The sequence below is a fragment of the Jatropha curcas genome, chromosome 7 (genome assembly GCF_041381405.1).
Source record: "Jatropha curcas cultivar XTBG-Jc1 chromosome 7, XTBG_Jcur_1.0, whole genome shotgun sequence".
In the NCBI taxonomy this organism is placed as follows: Eukaryota; Viridiplantae; Streptophyta; class Magnoliopsida; order Malpighiales; family Euphorbiaceae; genus Jatropha; species Jatropha curcas.
This window is the reverse complement of record NC_143157.1, coordinates 28,998,721-29,013,891: the sequence shown is the minus strand read 5'-3', so window position 1 is coordinate 29,013,891 and position 15,171 is coordinate 28,998,721. Positions and strand designations below refer to the sequence as shown.

General features: G+C 35.9%; 3 protein-coding genes, 1 long non-coding RNA gene and 1 other non-coding gene across 15 annotated transcripts; 3 read left to right on the top strand and 2 right to left on the bottom strand.

Annotated features, from left to right (window-relative positions):
• Positions 1 to 8: 8 nt before the first annotated feature.
• On the top strand, positions 9 to 5,927 carry LOC110009267 (uncharacterized). Of its 7 annotated transcripts, none has more exons than XR_002284154.3 (4): positions 459 to 1,442; positions 1,604 to 1,724; positions 3,661 to 4,451; positions 4,537 to 5,927. It is a non-coding gene; the product is annotated as an uncharacterized LOC110009267 (long non-coding RNA). The 7 variants fall into 7 exon arrangements; XR_002284151.3 differs by having other exon boundaries at positions 497 to 1,442; positions 3,661 to 5,021; positions 5,166 to 5,927; XR_016321597.1 differs by lacking the exon at positions 459 to 1,442 and adding an exon at positions 9 to 286 and having other exon boundaries at positions 1,604 to 1,706; positions 3,661 to 5,625.
• On the bottom strand, positions 1,958 to 4,345 carry LOC105631808 (proline-rich receptor-like protein kinase PERK3). Of its 4 annotated transcripts, none has more exons than XM_012213993.3 (7): positions 4,210 to 4,345; positions 3,834 to 4,066; positions 3,420 to 3,546; positions 3,271 to 3,342; positions 3,022 to 3,205; positions 2,816 to 2,948; positions 1,958 to 2,468 (listed from the first exon to the last, which is right to left on the bottom strand). In XM_012213993.3, exons 1-7 carry the CDS (start codon positions 4,298 to 4,300, stop codon positions 2,217 to 2,219), a joined length of 1,092 nt encoding a protein of 363 aa, XP_012069383.1. In that variant the 5' UTR covers positions 4,301 to 4,345; the 3' UTR covers positions 1,958 to 2,216. The 4 variants fall into 4 exon arrangements, with proteins under 4 accessions (XP_012069383.1, XP_012069380.1, XP_012069382.1 ...); XM_012213990.4 differs by having other exon boundaries at positions 4,153 to 4,300; XM_012213992.4 differs by having other exon boundaries at positions 2,816 to 2,903; positions 4,153 to 4,300.
• A 1,502-nt stretch (positions 5,928 to 7,429) lies between the features above and the next one.
• FASS (tonneau 2 (TON2)) lies at positions 7,430 to 12,329 on the top strand. The gene is made up of 12 exons (XM_012213994.3): positions 7,430 to 7,805; positions 8,199 to 8,290; positions 8,571 to 8,633; positions 8,716 to 8,814; positions 9,265 to 9,423; positions 9,557 to 9,628; positions 9,785 to 9,917; positions 10,075 to 10,139; positions 10,269 to 10,344; positions 10,703 to 10,804; positions 11,329 to 11,521; positions 11,862 to 12,329. Exons 1-12 carry the CDS (start codon positions 7,667 to 7,669, stop codon positions 12,097 to 12,099), a joined length of 1,431 nt encoding a protein of 476 aa, XP_012069384.1. The 5' UTR covers positions 7,430 to 7,666; the 3' UTR covers positions 12,100 to 12,329.
• Positions 11,662 to 11,778, top strand: LOC119371032 (small nucleolar RNA snoR104). The gene has a single exon (XR_005178591.1). It is a non-coding gene; the product is annotated as a small nucleolar RNA snoR104 (small nucleolar RNA).
• Positions 11,859 to 15,054, bottom strand: LOC105631810 (RING/U-box superfamily protein). Of its 2 annotated transcripts, none has more exons than XM_012213996.3 (5): positions 14,577 to 15,054; positions 14,387 to 14,488; positions 14,219 to 14,264; positions 13,734 to 13,984; positions 11,859 to 13,272 (listed from the first exon to the last, which is right to left on the bottom strand). In XM_012213996.3, the coding sequence occupies exons 1-5, from the start codon at positions 14,945 to 14,947 to the stop codon at positions 13,203 to 13,205; spliced, it is 840 nt and encodes a 279-aa protein (XP_012069386.1). In that variant the 5' UTR covers positions 14,948 to 15,054; the 3' UTR covers positions 11,859 to 13,202. The 2 variants fall into 2 exon arrangements, with proteins under 2 accessions (XP_012069386.1, XP_012069385.1); XM_012213995.3 differs by having other exon boundaries at positions 13,734 to 13,987; positions 14,577 to 15,053.
• Between the last annotated feature and the right edge of the window lie 117 nt (positions 15,055 to 15,171).

The window sequence follows — 15,171 nt, the reverse complement described above, 5'->3', positions numbered from 1 at the left end:
TCAGATCAATAATTTCATGCCACGTGTAAATTCACACGACTCCTTATGGTCCCGCAAATGGGTTTGATATCTGGCCCAAATATCGGATAAATTTGATACAAGTTAGCCCATGTCAGATCCACCAGGCCCAATAGAACAACAAGTTGTTGTTGTAGCAGAGCCATAATGTAAAAACGTAAAATACTGGGGTAAAAATTTAAATACGGTAAACAGTTGGCGCTTCCCTCCATGAAAAGGCGAACCGTGCTTAGGTGATCTCTGGTTGAGAGCTCTCATTACAGCTAAGGTAATGTCCCACTCCAAGATTCTGCAACTGCAACACAATCCTATCGTCTCTCTTTCTCCTCTTTTTTTTTTTTTTTTTTTTTTTTTTTTTTTTTTTTTTTTTTTTTTTTTTCAGGTATCATTTACTTTGTCCAAGTCTTTAGCTTATATTCTTCTGGCCAGTTAAAATTTCGTTTCTTTTTCCTGTTATCATAACTGAAACAGAAAGTTCCATTAGTGTTAAACTTTTCATGATCTGGATGTTAATTTCTGCTCTGTTAATTTGCATGGCATTTGTGCCTGTCTGAATATTAGCTCCTGTTGTGTGTCAGCTACTGTATTCTTTTTTTTTCTTGTGTGAATTTGAAAAACCAATAGATTTACCCTTTGCTTGAGCAGTGTCGAGATAAGGAATTTAGTAGGGTAACCAAAAATCTTTATGGACCCGCTGCTGGAATCGTGGTGGATTTCATTTGAACAAAAGGGGGGACAGAGAATCTTGTGGGATGATGTGATTTGCGAACCACTTGTTTCATTGTTTGGTTAAATGGGATATTTTCAAATCATTTTACTAATTGTTGATAAGATGGTTTTATATGTATAAAACACAGATATTATTCATGTCCATAGATAAGTAATACTATTTCAGTTATTTGTGCATTGTCGAGCAATGATTCCCCACTAATCATGTCTTGTCATTACATCACTATCATTCCTAGTAGATTTAGAGGTTTTTGTGCATCTGGACCCATGTTTATGTATTGACGGTGATAGAGAGGAAGCTTGTCATTATCCTTAACTTTATGATCTTTTGCCACTGAAATCGACTGATTATAATTTGCTCAACAATGTCAATTTGATGATTATCAAAAAGCATGGCCATTATGTAGTATCTGTTACCTTGTTCATATCCTTCAATCTTGTGAGTTAGACTTGAGTTTACCTTTCTGGTTGTGGCTGGAGAATTAGAATTAGTACTTTTGGTGCCAAACAAGTTCAGCTTTCAGCAACAGCGTGCTGCTTTTGTGTATTGATTTGAGTTGGGAAATGCCCTAGGTCTGTTATTAGGAATTTGTTGTTGACTGAGCCCAAGTCCTCAGCCAAACTAGTTGCGGTCTGCTTTATGGGTCTTTTGTTCTTACCAACAATTAGATGCAACTTTCATTTACGTAAAACATGTGAGTTTTGACATTGTTGAATCAAATAAAGTATGCCTCTTTTGGAATTAGCACACGGGCCAATGTTATTTCCTCATTCACAACTTATGTTTTCGATTATATGGATTATTAATTTTTTTCGTCAAAGAGCTTATCAAAATTTGCTATTGCTATTTCCACAGGGAGCTGAAGCAAAAGAGAAAAATTGTGTGGAATATAAGGAAACCCTACAACTGACCGGAAAATTAAGACTTGGAAAACAAATGTCAATTTAGGGCGTTCGAGGTTTCTCTTTAAACACATGTATGATAATTATTTGTTCCTGCTGAATATTATTCTATATCAAATTTTGCAGTTTTTAAGAAGCTTTTCTCTACTGATGCATGTGATAATTATGCTGGAATATATAAATTTGCTCTAGAAACTGAGTTTTCTTGGTTATTCCTTTTTTATAATTTTCATCAGATTAGAATGTTGTTTTGAAGGTGCTTCACTGGATAGAAATAAACTACTGTAGTATTTATGGACACAGATAGTTTCAACCTCCTGAATGACAATACTATCAAATTTGAATAATAGATAATTGATAGATACATGCTTCTCTAAAACACTATTATCTTGCATAACTAGAAACACGTTCATACTTACACATGCTTGCACATACTTGACTTAAATCCCTTTGCAGTTATAAAAGACCTTTCTCTCACTCCCTCTCAATTGTTGTTTGTTGCTGGTACCATTGAGCTTAAATTTGGCACATACATAACAGATGCCAACTATTTCGTAAATTTGGTTTCATTTTGAAGTAAATAGTTCGCTACCTTTAATAAATGTAGCAGTGCCGTCGCCCGTGACGGTTGTTAGTGCCATCTCTTTCTCATGAATCCGCTCAAGTTCGACCACAATCATTTCCATCTTTGGTCTTCCTATTCTTGGAAAGCTCATGCATTGCAGTGTCAACCTGATCAAATCCCTAATCCCATCTTCAGTGAAACTCCCCAAAAGTCTACGGTCCACAAAATTGTTTGAGTTCAGCCGAGAAGCCACCTTCACAAAGTTAATTCTCCATTTTAGTTTTTTTTTTAAATTCAGCTCAGTGTAACACAAACTTGTACTGAAATTTCTGTGGCCAGCAATTCCTTCTAAGCTCTGACCTTTTCAAGTTGAAATTTTTGACTGGGAACATGACTGGAATTTCATAAAGCAACATCTCTTTGGTAACTTTTATAGCTTAGGTTTAGAATGACAGAGTGCTGTAGCTCCAAAAACAAATCATCTATCCTAATTTCTTTTGAGTTTAGCTGAGTGACATCTACTATATCTTGAATCTCTATATATGTGACTCCAAAATGAAAGCTAAACAAATAAATATAAATAAGGACATATTTATTTACCCACTGAATTAAGCCTTCATCATATCCTAAGAAGCCGAGATGTATTGCCTCCTGTCCAGTTATAAGCTCCAAAAGGAACACCCCAAAGCTGTAAACGTCACTCATTTCAGTGAAGGTCCCCGATACTCCTGTTCTAAACATTGGATATATTTTAAAAAGTGAAAGTCATATTTCACACCACAAAAATGCAGTAGGAAGAAATTTACTCTGGATCCCAGAAAACATTTACACCAGATGTGTAAGATGGTCCTGCTTCTTCTATCTTTTCAAGAAGTTTTGAGATCCCTGCATCTGCTACTTTTACAAGGAAGTTCTCATCAACCAAGACGTTAGTTGTTTTGAAGTTCTTGTGTACCAAGGGGGGGTTTAGGCCATGCAAATGGCACAGACCTGCATTATTTCAAAACTCTTCAATTTAAATATCTTTTATGATTCTCTTTTAACTTTGCATTTACCTTTAGCTGCTCCCAGGGCTATGGACAGCCTCTGCTTGAACTCTAGTTTGGTTGATGACGTCAAACCTGTATCTGTCAAAATGATGAACTGCTATGAGATATATCTCATGGAGGATCATGGAAAATAGAGTTTGCTAATTGAGTCATACCATATAAATGGTTGCCAATACTGTCATTGGGTACATATTCAAATACCAACATTTGTGAATCTCTTTCCTGGCAGTAGCCTAGAAGTGAAACTAAATTACGATGTCTAATTTCTGACAAATAGAATACCTGTTTGCCATGTGAAATTGTCAATGTGTATTTGAATTGTAGTAGCTTAAAGCTTCTGAAAACATATATATATGCTAAGCAGCAGGACATAATTTCAGATTTTCTTCATTTTAGGCTTACTGGGATATTTATGAATCCTAGTCAAGATCTTCATGCACAGCAGAATTTTACAAGTGAGGATATCATGCACAAAGTGCATTATTGCCTAGTAGGACTTAGAATTTGAATGCATGTGGTGTGGTGGATAGATCTCAAGGAAACGTGATCTACAATTTGGAAGTTTATACCTCTGCAACAAAGTCCTCTCGAGGAGCACTGGGACGCCTTTTTATTGCCACTGTAGTATCTTGAAGCAAACCTTTATATACTGACCCAAAACTTCCATATCCGATGAGATTGCTTTCACTAAATTGCTTGGTAGCTTGCTCCAACTCATCCATTGTGAATGCTCTAGCCCCTTGTGACCCAAATAGAGGACGGCCAGGTGCTGAACTGCATTGACCTCCCCTATTCCACTCCACTGCCACAAGTTAGAAAGAGAAACAGTGAATATCACTGGAAAAGCAATAACAATTTCTCCATGTTCTGTCCCTTGAGGAACATTACCTACTGCATATGGATCTGAAGAACCTGTTTCTGAGTTTTTGTTTGAAAAGTTCTTACAGTGTGACTTGCAGAACCACAATATGATGAATATTGCAACAAGTGCCACTCCAGCAGCACCTCCTACTATTGCAGCGTATGGCTTTGACATGAGGAACAGTCTTAGTGTCTACTTCAACAAATTCAAACAATGAAACTGCACAGAGCCAGCTCTCACAAATTAGAGTGTGTAAACAACCAAAAATTTGTCACGATATTAAGGATGCAAGAGGAGACTTTTTTGCAATTGGAGACCAGATTTTGTAAGTTGGAACTCTTAATTTCAATACCAGTAACAGCAACCACTGATCAAGTTGTCTTTTCTATTGGATTTCCTCTTGTTTACAGGGGGCAACAGGACTTTGAAGAACTTTAGCTGTGACAAGTATTTAGGAAAACAACTGGCTGATCTCAAGTATCCACTAGCAAAACAGATATGCTTGGCAAGGTTCAATGCCAGTAAAGTCTGAGTAAGATAATAGTAGATAACTCATTTCTTTTTCCAAGTACCCCCACTTTGAGCACCTCCAAAAAAATTGACATTAGAGAAGCCGTACACCGAAGAACATCCTATGTTTTGCTCTTTGCCAACTCAAACACTCTTTGTATTTGATTTCATGGGAAAGGGGCTAATATTGGAGGAAAGTAGAAAACATAGGCTACTACTGCTGATAGACCTCATGCTGGTTTATATTTGGCATTGCTTGCAGAAAGAGTCTCTCAAGAATTAAGCCCCCAAGGAGGAGGAAGAGATTTTAGTGCATGGGAAGAAGTTGTTTTATGATGACCACTACACTCATTCATTCATGGTGACATATTTGGACATACATTGGGTTGGTTAATCTCTCTAGCTGCTTTATTTGGAATCTCTCTACCAAAAAAATCAATGGCCCATGTGGGTTGTTTATTTTCATACAGTAAAAATTTTTGGTTTTTACCATGAATATTTGGACATGAAAACGACATTATTTGGGCAGGCACTGGAAGACATAATTATTGAAAGGATCAAAGAAAAGGTAGTTATCACTCTGTCAATTTCAAGCCTCTTCCCTGAATTCACTCTTATCTTCCTTTTTGCCTCTTTTTTGCCATCTGATCTGGAAAGAAAAGAGGGATTCTGATTTTGGTATAGAGAGATGGGACTTCTCATCCTCAGATGGGGTCTATGACAACCGGGCCAACAAGACATTACAACAGCAATTCAGCAGGTACTCAGTTTCCATGGCTAGATGTTCTTGGTTTGATGTTCCCTAAGAATAAACGTTAGCTATTCTGGGAAAATGAACTGTTGGGTTTTCTCCTCTACTTGCTTGCTTCTGTATTTATTTATTTCTTGCACATATATGATTGAGTTATGAGTTGTAACCATGATAGTGAAGATCACTAAGCTGTAAGTCTGTCTCTTTCTCATTTATTCGGTTTGTTTTCTTTCCTCAACTTGTTATGTTATGGGTTGGGCTGGAAAGTAAAAGAGAAAGCTAGAAAGCAACTTGTCATGTAGTGCAAGTCATTAGACTCAAGTATAAAAGGCCCATGTTAGGGACAAAGGGGGAAAGGAGCTGGGAAAGATGGATTCAAAACTGGGTATAGCAAGCAAGTTATGGTGCTTATGCATGGCCCTGATTGCAAATGCTTGTTCTTTTCTTATAGGGGTGAACTTGTTTGTTTTCTTCATTGTATGAAACCTACCATACACAAAATTTAATAATAACAAAAATGTCTCTCATGGTGAAATATAATCCTATTTGAGTGAAATGAAGATATGAATCTTGTGACTAAATGCTTGTAGGGCATTCTAGGTTGCTAAAAATGACATGGTTGCATATATTTAGATAATAGTTTTGTTGCCAGGTTTCATTTGCAAGATTATTTTTGAATTCTCAAACCTTTCTAGCTTAATTATGTTTTCTTTTCCTGTCTTCTTTATATATATATATATATATATATATATATATATATATATATATATATAAAGAGAAAGGAAGTTTGTTTTTTTCTTGTTCCTTTCTTTTTCTTGATCCTATTGTATACCAGAATTATTCCCAAACAACCTATTAAGTTGGGGGCCAGTAATATATTGCTAAAAAGGCTTACAGAATAAAGCCTATTTTTTCTTAAATGTCAATAGAATAAGAACAACAGTGGTAAAAAAAAAAAAAGAGCTTAGCTCAAAAAGCTAACATAGTAGGATAAATAATAGTGGAACCAAAAGTAAGGTTTGTACCTTCTTCATAAATGTTATTTATTTATTTAAATGTAATGGAACATGATAACATAATAAGCATTCCAAGCAACCTTGAAGAAAAATAAGAGCAAAACCTTTGCCAAATTTCAAGAAAATATGATTTGCATGTTGAAATTAGTCAAATCTTATTTGAAAGAATCTCAATTAATTACTGATTGATAATCTTTGTATTATAGTTTTTAAAAGCATAACTAACAAACAATTTTTTTATGAGGAAATTATTTTGGGTGCCAATTTGTGCATGATTAACCTAAAGCTTAAACCAAAAGGAATTGCAATCTATTTTAACATGGTACTATAATTAATTTTTTAACAAAAAATAATTCATTATGTGGTGTCACGTATGAAATCAACAATCAAGCATCGCGGATGGGGTGTCACAATCAACGGTAGAGAAAAAAAGAAAAAGGTAAAAAACGATATCTCATTATGCCTTTTCTTCAATCAACCATCATAAATATTTCTGTTTCAACAAAAATTATTTTCCTTGATTAGGTTTAAGTAAGTAAATTCCTCCAAAATTAAAGGAAATAACAATTTGTATTGTATTGTTAAGGAGGTGAAGGATAAGAGATCTCCAATTTGTATGCATACGGTCTTTTTTTTAGACTCTAAATCATTGTCCATTTTGAAAAACTTACATATCCCAAATTAAGATTTTATGTCAAATACCAATATTTTTAGAATTTAAAATTAAAAAATATTAGACATTAAAATGCAATAAAGAGATAATTTTATAATAAAATATTAAAAAGTATAGCCATTAACAAACCTTAAAACAACAAAGTTTTCCGTCAGTTCACTTTAAGGGAAAAAAAAAAAAAAAACAAAAAATCATCTGAAAGCTTACTTCTACTACGAGATAAGCAATAGCAAACGTCCAAATATTTAAAGAACTTTCTGCGTTTACATGCTTTACTATAGGATTGAGGTGTTTATTAAAATATCTCAAAAGTTGGGGGGCTAGGGCATTATTTAAAATATTAAGTGCACTATTTTGAGATTCTGAAAAATTGTGGGAGGTAACTCAAATTTACGCAAACGGAGTTGCAGAAATGCCTTTTCTTCGCAAGTTCCCATTTTTCACAGAAGTTTACAGATCAAACTGAAAGAGCTAGGGTTTTGGGTTTTCACTCTGTAATGCGCAGGGTTTTTATTCTTCGATTCGAAACCGTAATTCAACTCTGAACTCGCTCGATTAAACTCAGTTAACCTGGATTCGTGAACTTGGAAATGTACAGTGGGTCCAGCGATGGCGAGAGCCACGAGGCCGCCCAGAAGAAAATCCCGCCGGCTTCGTCAATGTTGTGGGTCCGTAATCTCCGACGGTACATCGGATCCGGTGCTGGACTAGGATCCGAAGCCCTAATGGGTCTGTTCTTTATTTCCTCTCATTTTGCTTCCCTTTACTTAATATTTTCATATAGTTTTACATTTCTAGCGAATTCTAATTCTGCTACATTTACTATTATTTTTTAAGTGTCATCATCACCAATAGCATAATAAATTTGGAAAGCAAAAACAGAGTTGTAATTGTGATATTGCGATAACATGATTAATGTGAAGCAAGCGCAGTTAAATCAGTTTGGGATTTTTAAACATTTTATCTTTTAGTTGGCACTTACATTGAATAGATGCATTGTTCTGTTGCTGTTATAAGCAACATGTAAAGTTGGATAAAAAATTTACTGCTTACAAACACATTCAGATTTCTTTTCTCAGGATGTAACTCTCTCTCTCTCTCTCTCTCTTTTCTTTTTTGTAGAGCTTGAGACAAAGAGGATCTTGCTTGATATTTTCAAAGAGAAGCAACAAAAAAGTGCTGAAGCTGGCACAATACCCAGTTTCTATAAGAAGGCATGTATTGCAATTGTATGCTTGATGTTAAATAAAAGGTTGGATGTTACCTAGGGGAGAAGCACCTATGTAGGAGGGTTACTTTTTCTTCCTCTTGTGATTTTTCATTGGCGCGTATGAGATCTGTGTCATGGGTTCGATTTGTTAGACAAAAATTAAAAAGCTGATGGGATGTTTTTCATTTGTCACCTTTGTATTTGACCTTTCCTATGGGCTTTTGATTTAAGTGCTCCTAATGTGTTCTCATTCTCTTCTTGTTGTTGCACTTTCTTTGCTTTAGAAACCTGAAGAAGGATCAATCAGTCACAGGGTCCAAAGGTTAGCAAAATACCGGTTTTTAAAGGTATGATCTGCTCTCTTTCTTGGTGTACTTGTTAATTTATTGGTATTTGTTTTCTGCTGACATTGTCATTTTATTTTTGCAGAAGCAATCAGATCTTTTGCTTAATGCTGATGATCTGGATGCAATGTGGGTTTGCTTGAGGGAAAACTGTGTTATTGATGATGCCACTGGTGCAGAAAAGGTTTGTAAGAGTTGCAGCATCAAGCTGTAATGCCAACTATTGTTAGTGTAGTTGTAAGGGTTCAGTTGTTTCTTTTTTTTTTTCCCCTCACAAATTAAAAAGAAAAAAATGCTGTGTCTTTTGGGAAGGAAAATATAAGCTTAATACTGACACCAGCCGTTTTGATTTGACTTCTATTTGTAATGTTTGTTGTTTGCCTTCTGACAAGAATTAGCTTTATTATATTTTAACTTTTCTTATTTTGTTAATATTGAATATTGTGATGTAAAATCTGAACTGAAGTGTTTACCATGAAAAGTATAAATTTGAAAGTTCTTTCTGCTTCATAGTTTTTAAATATCTCCAAGTCAAAATAAGTGTTTTCTTTAAATCTTTGGCTTGTATATTCTCGAATCATTTGTTTTAACCTCTATTGATGCTTACTTATATACTTCTTTTGTCATGCTCTAGATGAATTATGAAGATTTTTGCCACATAGCCTCAGTATGTACAGAACAAATAGGCCCCAAATGTCGACGCTTTTTCAGCCCGTCTAACTTTATGAAGTTTGAGAAAGATGAATCTGGAAGAATTGCCATTTTGCCCTTTTACCTTTATGTGATGCGCACAGTGAGTATAGTCTTTTGATGTAACATTTTCTTAACAAAATTCTTTCATTTAGCCTAAATGATCTATTTATACAAACACTTCTTACATGGTTTTGGTTGTCCTCATGATTGTTGCTTATGAATTTGTTGGTCAGGTGTCACTCACACAGGCTAGAATAGATATGAGTGAGCTTGACGAGGATTCAGATGGTTTTCTCCAGCCGCATGTATGGAATTTATGCATTGTTGTGCCTTTGTTCACTTAAAGTTTTTTATATCTAATTTTCCTATATCTGATATCTTCTTTGGCAATGTTAAATTATTTGGTGCCAACTTACTAAGTCCATCTCATGCATAATCATAATTGTTCTGTTATTTATCAGGAAATGGAGGCCTATATACGAGGTCTTATTCCTAATTTAGCACAACTACGTGACATGCCTGCAAAATTTGTTCAAATGTACTGCCGCATAGCTGCACACAAATTCTTCTTCTTTTGTGATCCTCATAGACGAGGTTTGCATGACTATTTTTTTAGTTAGAATACAAATTGTTGTCTTGTATTATTTCAGTCATCAAATACTGGATTAGTCATTTAGAATATCTGTAGTCCTATATGTGGTAATACAAAATGGTTGAAACTTATATTTTTTTTTTTGTCTTTTGCTTACAGGGAAGGCCTGCATAAAGAAGGTCCTTCTTAGTAATTGTCTTCAGGAACTAATGGAATTGCATCAGGTGAATTCTGCTCTTTCTGTTTTGCTTAGTTGCCTTAGTAATTCAAAACATTGAAGTGCATGAATAGCGAATAGCTTATTAGATTCTGATCTGAAGTTAATTTTTCGCTACAAATCTTTGCTATGCTAGGAAAGTGAGGAAGAAGTAACTGACACTGAACAAGCTGAAAATTGGTTTTCTTTGACTTCTGCACAACGCATATGTGGTTAGTACTTTGGTTGTGTGTTATATTGTCTTCTCTCTCTCTCTCTCTCTCTCTCTGGTAATTCTTTCCCTGGTATGAATCTCATCAATTACTATGAGTGTATTATTGATGAAAAAATTAGCCCTATTAAATGTGGTCCAAGACACACGAGAATGGAAATGAATGGTATCTCTGGGTTCTGTTATTCATAAAGTTTACTATTTTGTTTGCTGTATTAATCGAAGAAATTATAAGTGATGGACTGTGTCGACTCAAGTATGTAATCGATGCATTAGACTTTTATTAAATATTGCAATTTGGTTTGACAGCAAACAGCAAGTGGCATTATTATAACCAGTTAATCTTCATTTTTCTATAGATATGTTCCTTGCCCTTGATAAAGATATGAATGGAACATTGAGCAAGCACGAGCTTCGAGAGTATGCAGAAGGGGCTCTCACTGAAATTTTTATTGAAAGAGGTAGGGTTTAACATTTTCTTTATATATCATTGATCATGTCAGAAGCACGGTTGTTTTTTATTTACTCAAGATTATAACTTGTTATAACACACGTGAACAACATTAGCTCGACAGTTCATTTCGCATTTGCCTTTGTGTGAAATCTGACACTCATAATTGCCTAATGTCGAAATAGAAATTGATTCTCGTGATGGATATTTGAGGTAATTAGTCAATAAGTTTCTGCATTTTCATAATAGTTATTTTGAAAGTTATGAGATGTTACTTCCTACTTCATAGGCCATCTAAAAGTGGTGCGGTAATTCTTTTAATATGAACTCGCTCTCTCAAAATTAAAAAATAAGGTTGCCTAATACCATGTCACTAAATTTCAATTCAAGTGCTTTTCTTGTATGTTTGTTGCAGTTCTTTTTGTATTGTGGAGATACATTTCCCCCCAAAATAGGAAGTGTTACAGGGATAGGTTATCTTTTTTCATTGAGATTATGACTCAAGTTTTTGTGTTTATGCATCTCTCTTGACAGTATTTGATGAGCATGTCCGCCGAGGAAAAAGTGGAGGAGGAAATGCTCGGGAGATGGATTTTGAAAGCTTTCTCGACTTTGTTTTAGCCCTAGAAAATAAAGACACTCCAGAAGGTTTAGCATATTTGTTCCGTTGCCTTGATCTTAATGGACGGGGATACCTAACGACGGCTGATATTCACTGTCTTTTCAGGTTGGTACTATTTTCTTCTTGATACTTGAATTTCAAAATTCTATCATTTTATTTAGTTGCCGAGCAAATTTAGTTTTATTAATTTTTTCGCGTCTTGGTATTCACCTGCTCATTGCGAGCCATCAAGTGGAAGTATAGAAGGGGAGCATCTAAAAGCTGAGATGCTACCTGATACAATCTTCCTAGAGAAAACTCTGTAGTTTCCTGCTTGTAGTACTCGAGCAAGTTCTGCAAGTCTCAAATCTTCAGAGATATATTGGACCAAAAACAGAGAACTTTGTAGCAACCGGTACTAGCATGTGTAATGTTTCCCTAACGCTTTCTTTTCCCTGTTTAACAGAGATGTACACCAGAAATGGATTGAGGGTGGAAACTACGAGTTATGTATTGAGGATGTTAGGGATGAAATCTGGGATATGGTCAAGCCAAAGGATCCACTCAGGATTACCCTGTCTGATCTGCTTTCGTGTAAACAAGGTGGGACTGTAGCCAGCATGTTGATCGATGTGCGTGGTTTCTGGGCCCATGATAATAGAGAAAATCTTCTCCAAGAAGAGGAAGAGCCTGAAGAAGAATGACAGATGTGTGCTACTGCTACCCAAAGCTTGCTTTTCATGAACTAACACCAAATGGTTCTTAACTTGTATTGCGCACTGGCAGGATTTCAATTGGCTTGTGATGTATCTTGTTAGCTAATGTTATGTAAAAAGATGTAGCAATTGATACATGCTCATGGTTAACATTTACTATAGTAGATTTGTTTGTAAGTTGCATGATTTCCAATAACATTCCCCTTCTATAGAGTTAACTCGTGCGGCAAGGCGCCTGTGTACCTTGATTAATAATGTTGGTAATTCAACAATGGCTTGATACACTACTGAAACAATAGTAAGTTGCACTCTGTCCCCACCGTCCTAAACACATTTTTTTGTGGAAAAAAAAAAGAGACAAGGTAAGAAATCTAATATATATATATATATATAGAGAGACACACATCGAACGCTATTCACTTATAGTCAAGGACCAAGATTTCGAAGAAAAGAAAACGGAACCAAAGAGACTGGATCCACTATTATAGCAGTGTGCCGGTAATTCAATGGCATTGCCCCAGGCCATCAAAGGTCATAAGAAAAATTATAGCAGTATATAGAGAAGCAGTTAGCCGTTGTTTTGCATAAGCAACTACAGTTTCAGATAATGGAGATTTCCTCCTTTCACCCTCTGCAATTCATTTCCCTAACAATGGTGACTTTTGTCCATTGCCTTGCAGCACAGGCATTTTCATCCATTCCAGTCAACTGGTCGTGCAATACGTATATGGATAATTTGAAGTATCCTTACATGGCACCATTAGCATTCTCTTACACGCAATTTGGGATTGGATTGAGCAAGCACATAAATGGTGAATTCTATCTTCATTTGGGACAGAAAGGAACTCGGTCCAAGAAGATGAACAACCTAATAACAGACACTAGAAGCTAGAGCGAAGTTGATGCTAAGATCTCTTAATTGACCCAAGTTTCTACATAATTATCTCCCTGTCCACCTGTTGCAGATTGATTCTCTCCAGCCAAAATTGACTGCAATTCCCCTCAAAGGTGATTTGAAGTAGACTTAATTGATCCGTTTGTTCTCCAGGCTCAAGTTGACTGCAATTCCCTTCAAAGGATTTGAAGTAGACTTAATTGAACCGTTTGTATGTAACCACAGCATCATATGTTTCCATAGCGAGTGAAGTTTCTGCAAAACATCTAAAAGACATTTTCTGCTCAGAATTTATTTGTTATGGATTAAAAAAGGGGGGTCAACGGAGAGTATCCATGGAGTAGGACATGCAATAAGACGTCCAGTTTTTGATAAACCCTAAACTAAGAGCAAGCAGCATCCTATAGGTATACTGCCTTTGACTCGGTATTTTCTACGTGGTTGCATTAATTACAAAACATGGAAATAATTATTATCTAGTGAGGTTGGCTACATTGCTTTGGAAGCACCTTCACAACCTCTCACAGAAAATTGACATGGTAACTACTCGCAATCTTTTCATAAACCAAAAGACCCTAAATATTTTGTATGTGTTTCTCCGTTTTATAAGGATGTCAAGACTGAGATCATTTGATCTTGTAAGTCATGCTTTCTACTGTTGAATTCAAATTCTAGATGCTAGTTTCATAATTAACGAATAAAGATGATCAGTATTTGAATTTTGTACCTTAATTCATGCCAAAACATGTTTGTCCAATTATGCAAAAAAGGTCGCAAAGGTGCAAGAAAGTTGTCTTCAACACCATGTTGTGCTGCTTGAACATCAAAGTTTCCTTCAAGGCTTGCAATGTAAAGTGATGATGCAACATGAATAATAACAGATGGATCCGGGTCCTCAAGGATTGCCTGCAGCTCCCTTTTAATCCATGGTTCTATTTTCTGCAGTACTCTTTCTTTCAAGTAGCCATCTCTTGATACCTTCTACAGGTTCGAAAAAAAAAAAAACAAATTTAAATGCATAAATCAAATTATTTACCAATAATTAGAACTAAACTACAAAAAATTTTGGACATTAATTTGAGCATAATATGAGCTAGATTTTCCCTAACACAAAGGAATGCTTCATAAATATTGAATGTAGCCATAAGAACAGCAACATGTCAACCGCTACTGAACATGAAAAAAAAAAAAAAAAGAGATAATAACACAAACCTGCTCAGGAGATGAAGGAACAGCTTGCAAGCTTCTTTTGTATACACTGCGAAACAAAGAAATAAAACAATTTTAGCTACCGCCAGAGGCCCGCCCAAAGCAAACTAGTTCATATTTACAAATGTTTCAGCAACAAATTTTGCAATAAAAAATCAATATGCAATCTACCTAGCTCGCCATTGAAGCTTCCTTTCAGCAATAACATCAGAAGGCACAGACCCTGGCCGCCCAAATGTTCGCCTCCACGGCAAGGGCCTACTTCGCATCATCCTGAACAAAAAACAATTACGATTTCCATATTCAAGCAGTAATCATTTGATTATTACGGAAATTAAAAATTATGAGCTTGAGGGCTCACTGTTGTCTAACTCTGGAGCTGAAGTCAGGTTCAACAATGGCTATTTTACCCTCCTTTAAAGCACGTAACTTCTCCGTAAGGAAATTTCGAGATGAGAAACTGATCTTGTAGAATAAGGAATCGAACGCCGCGTTGCAGAGAGGGCACTTGCGCTTCAAATCGCTCCACTTCCGAATGCATCGCAAACAGTAGGCATGCAAGCAAACAGTGATCACCGCAGTTCTGCGATGGTCCCCGAGATCTTTCAAACATATTGGACAGGTTTGCCCTCGTATCGCCGGCCAAATTACCCTTAGAAGAAACTTCTCGCGATTGAGGTCGTGCTTTTCTGAATTTCGTGATGACGAAGAAGAAACAGAAGAGGAATCCATTCTTTAAGAGAGACAGAGAAGAAGTCAACAGTGCCCGGTGGACAAAAATCGGAGGCCTTTGAAAGGCGGTTGCATCTCTGGCGACATCATCAGCCGTATTGGGCTTTTTGTTTATAAACACGTCATCACTTGCGCTCTCGGTCATAATACAACCGACTGCAGGTTACCAACTTGCATACGACAATAACCAAACTTAAGGTCGTTTTATCTGGGCATCAAACTTA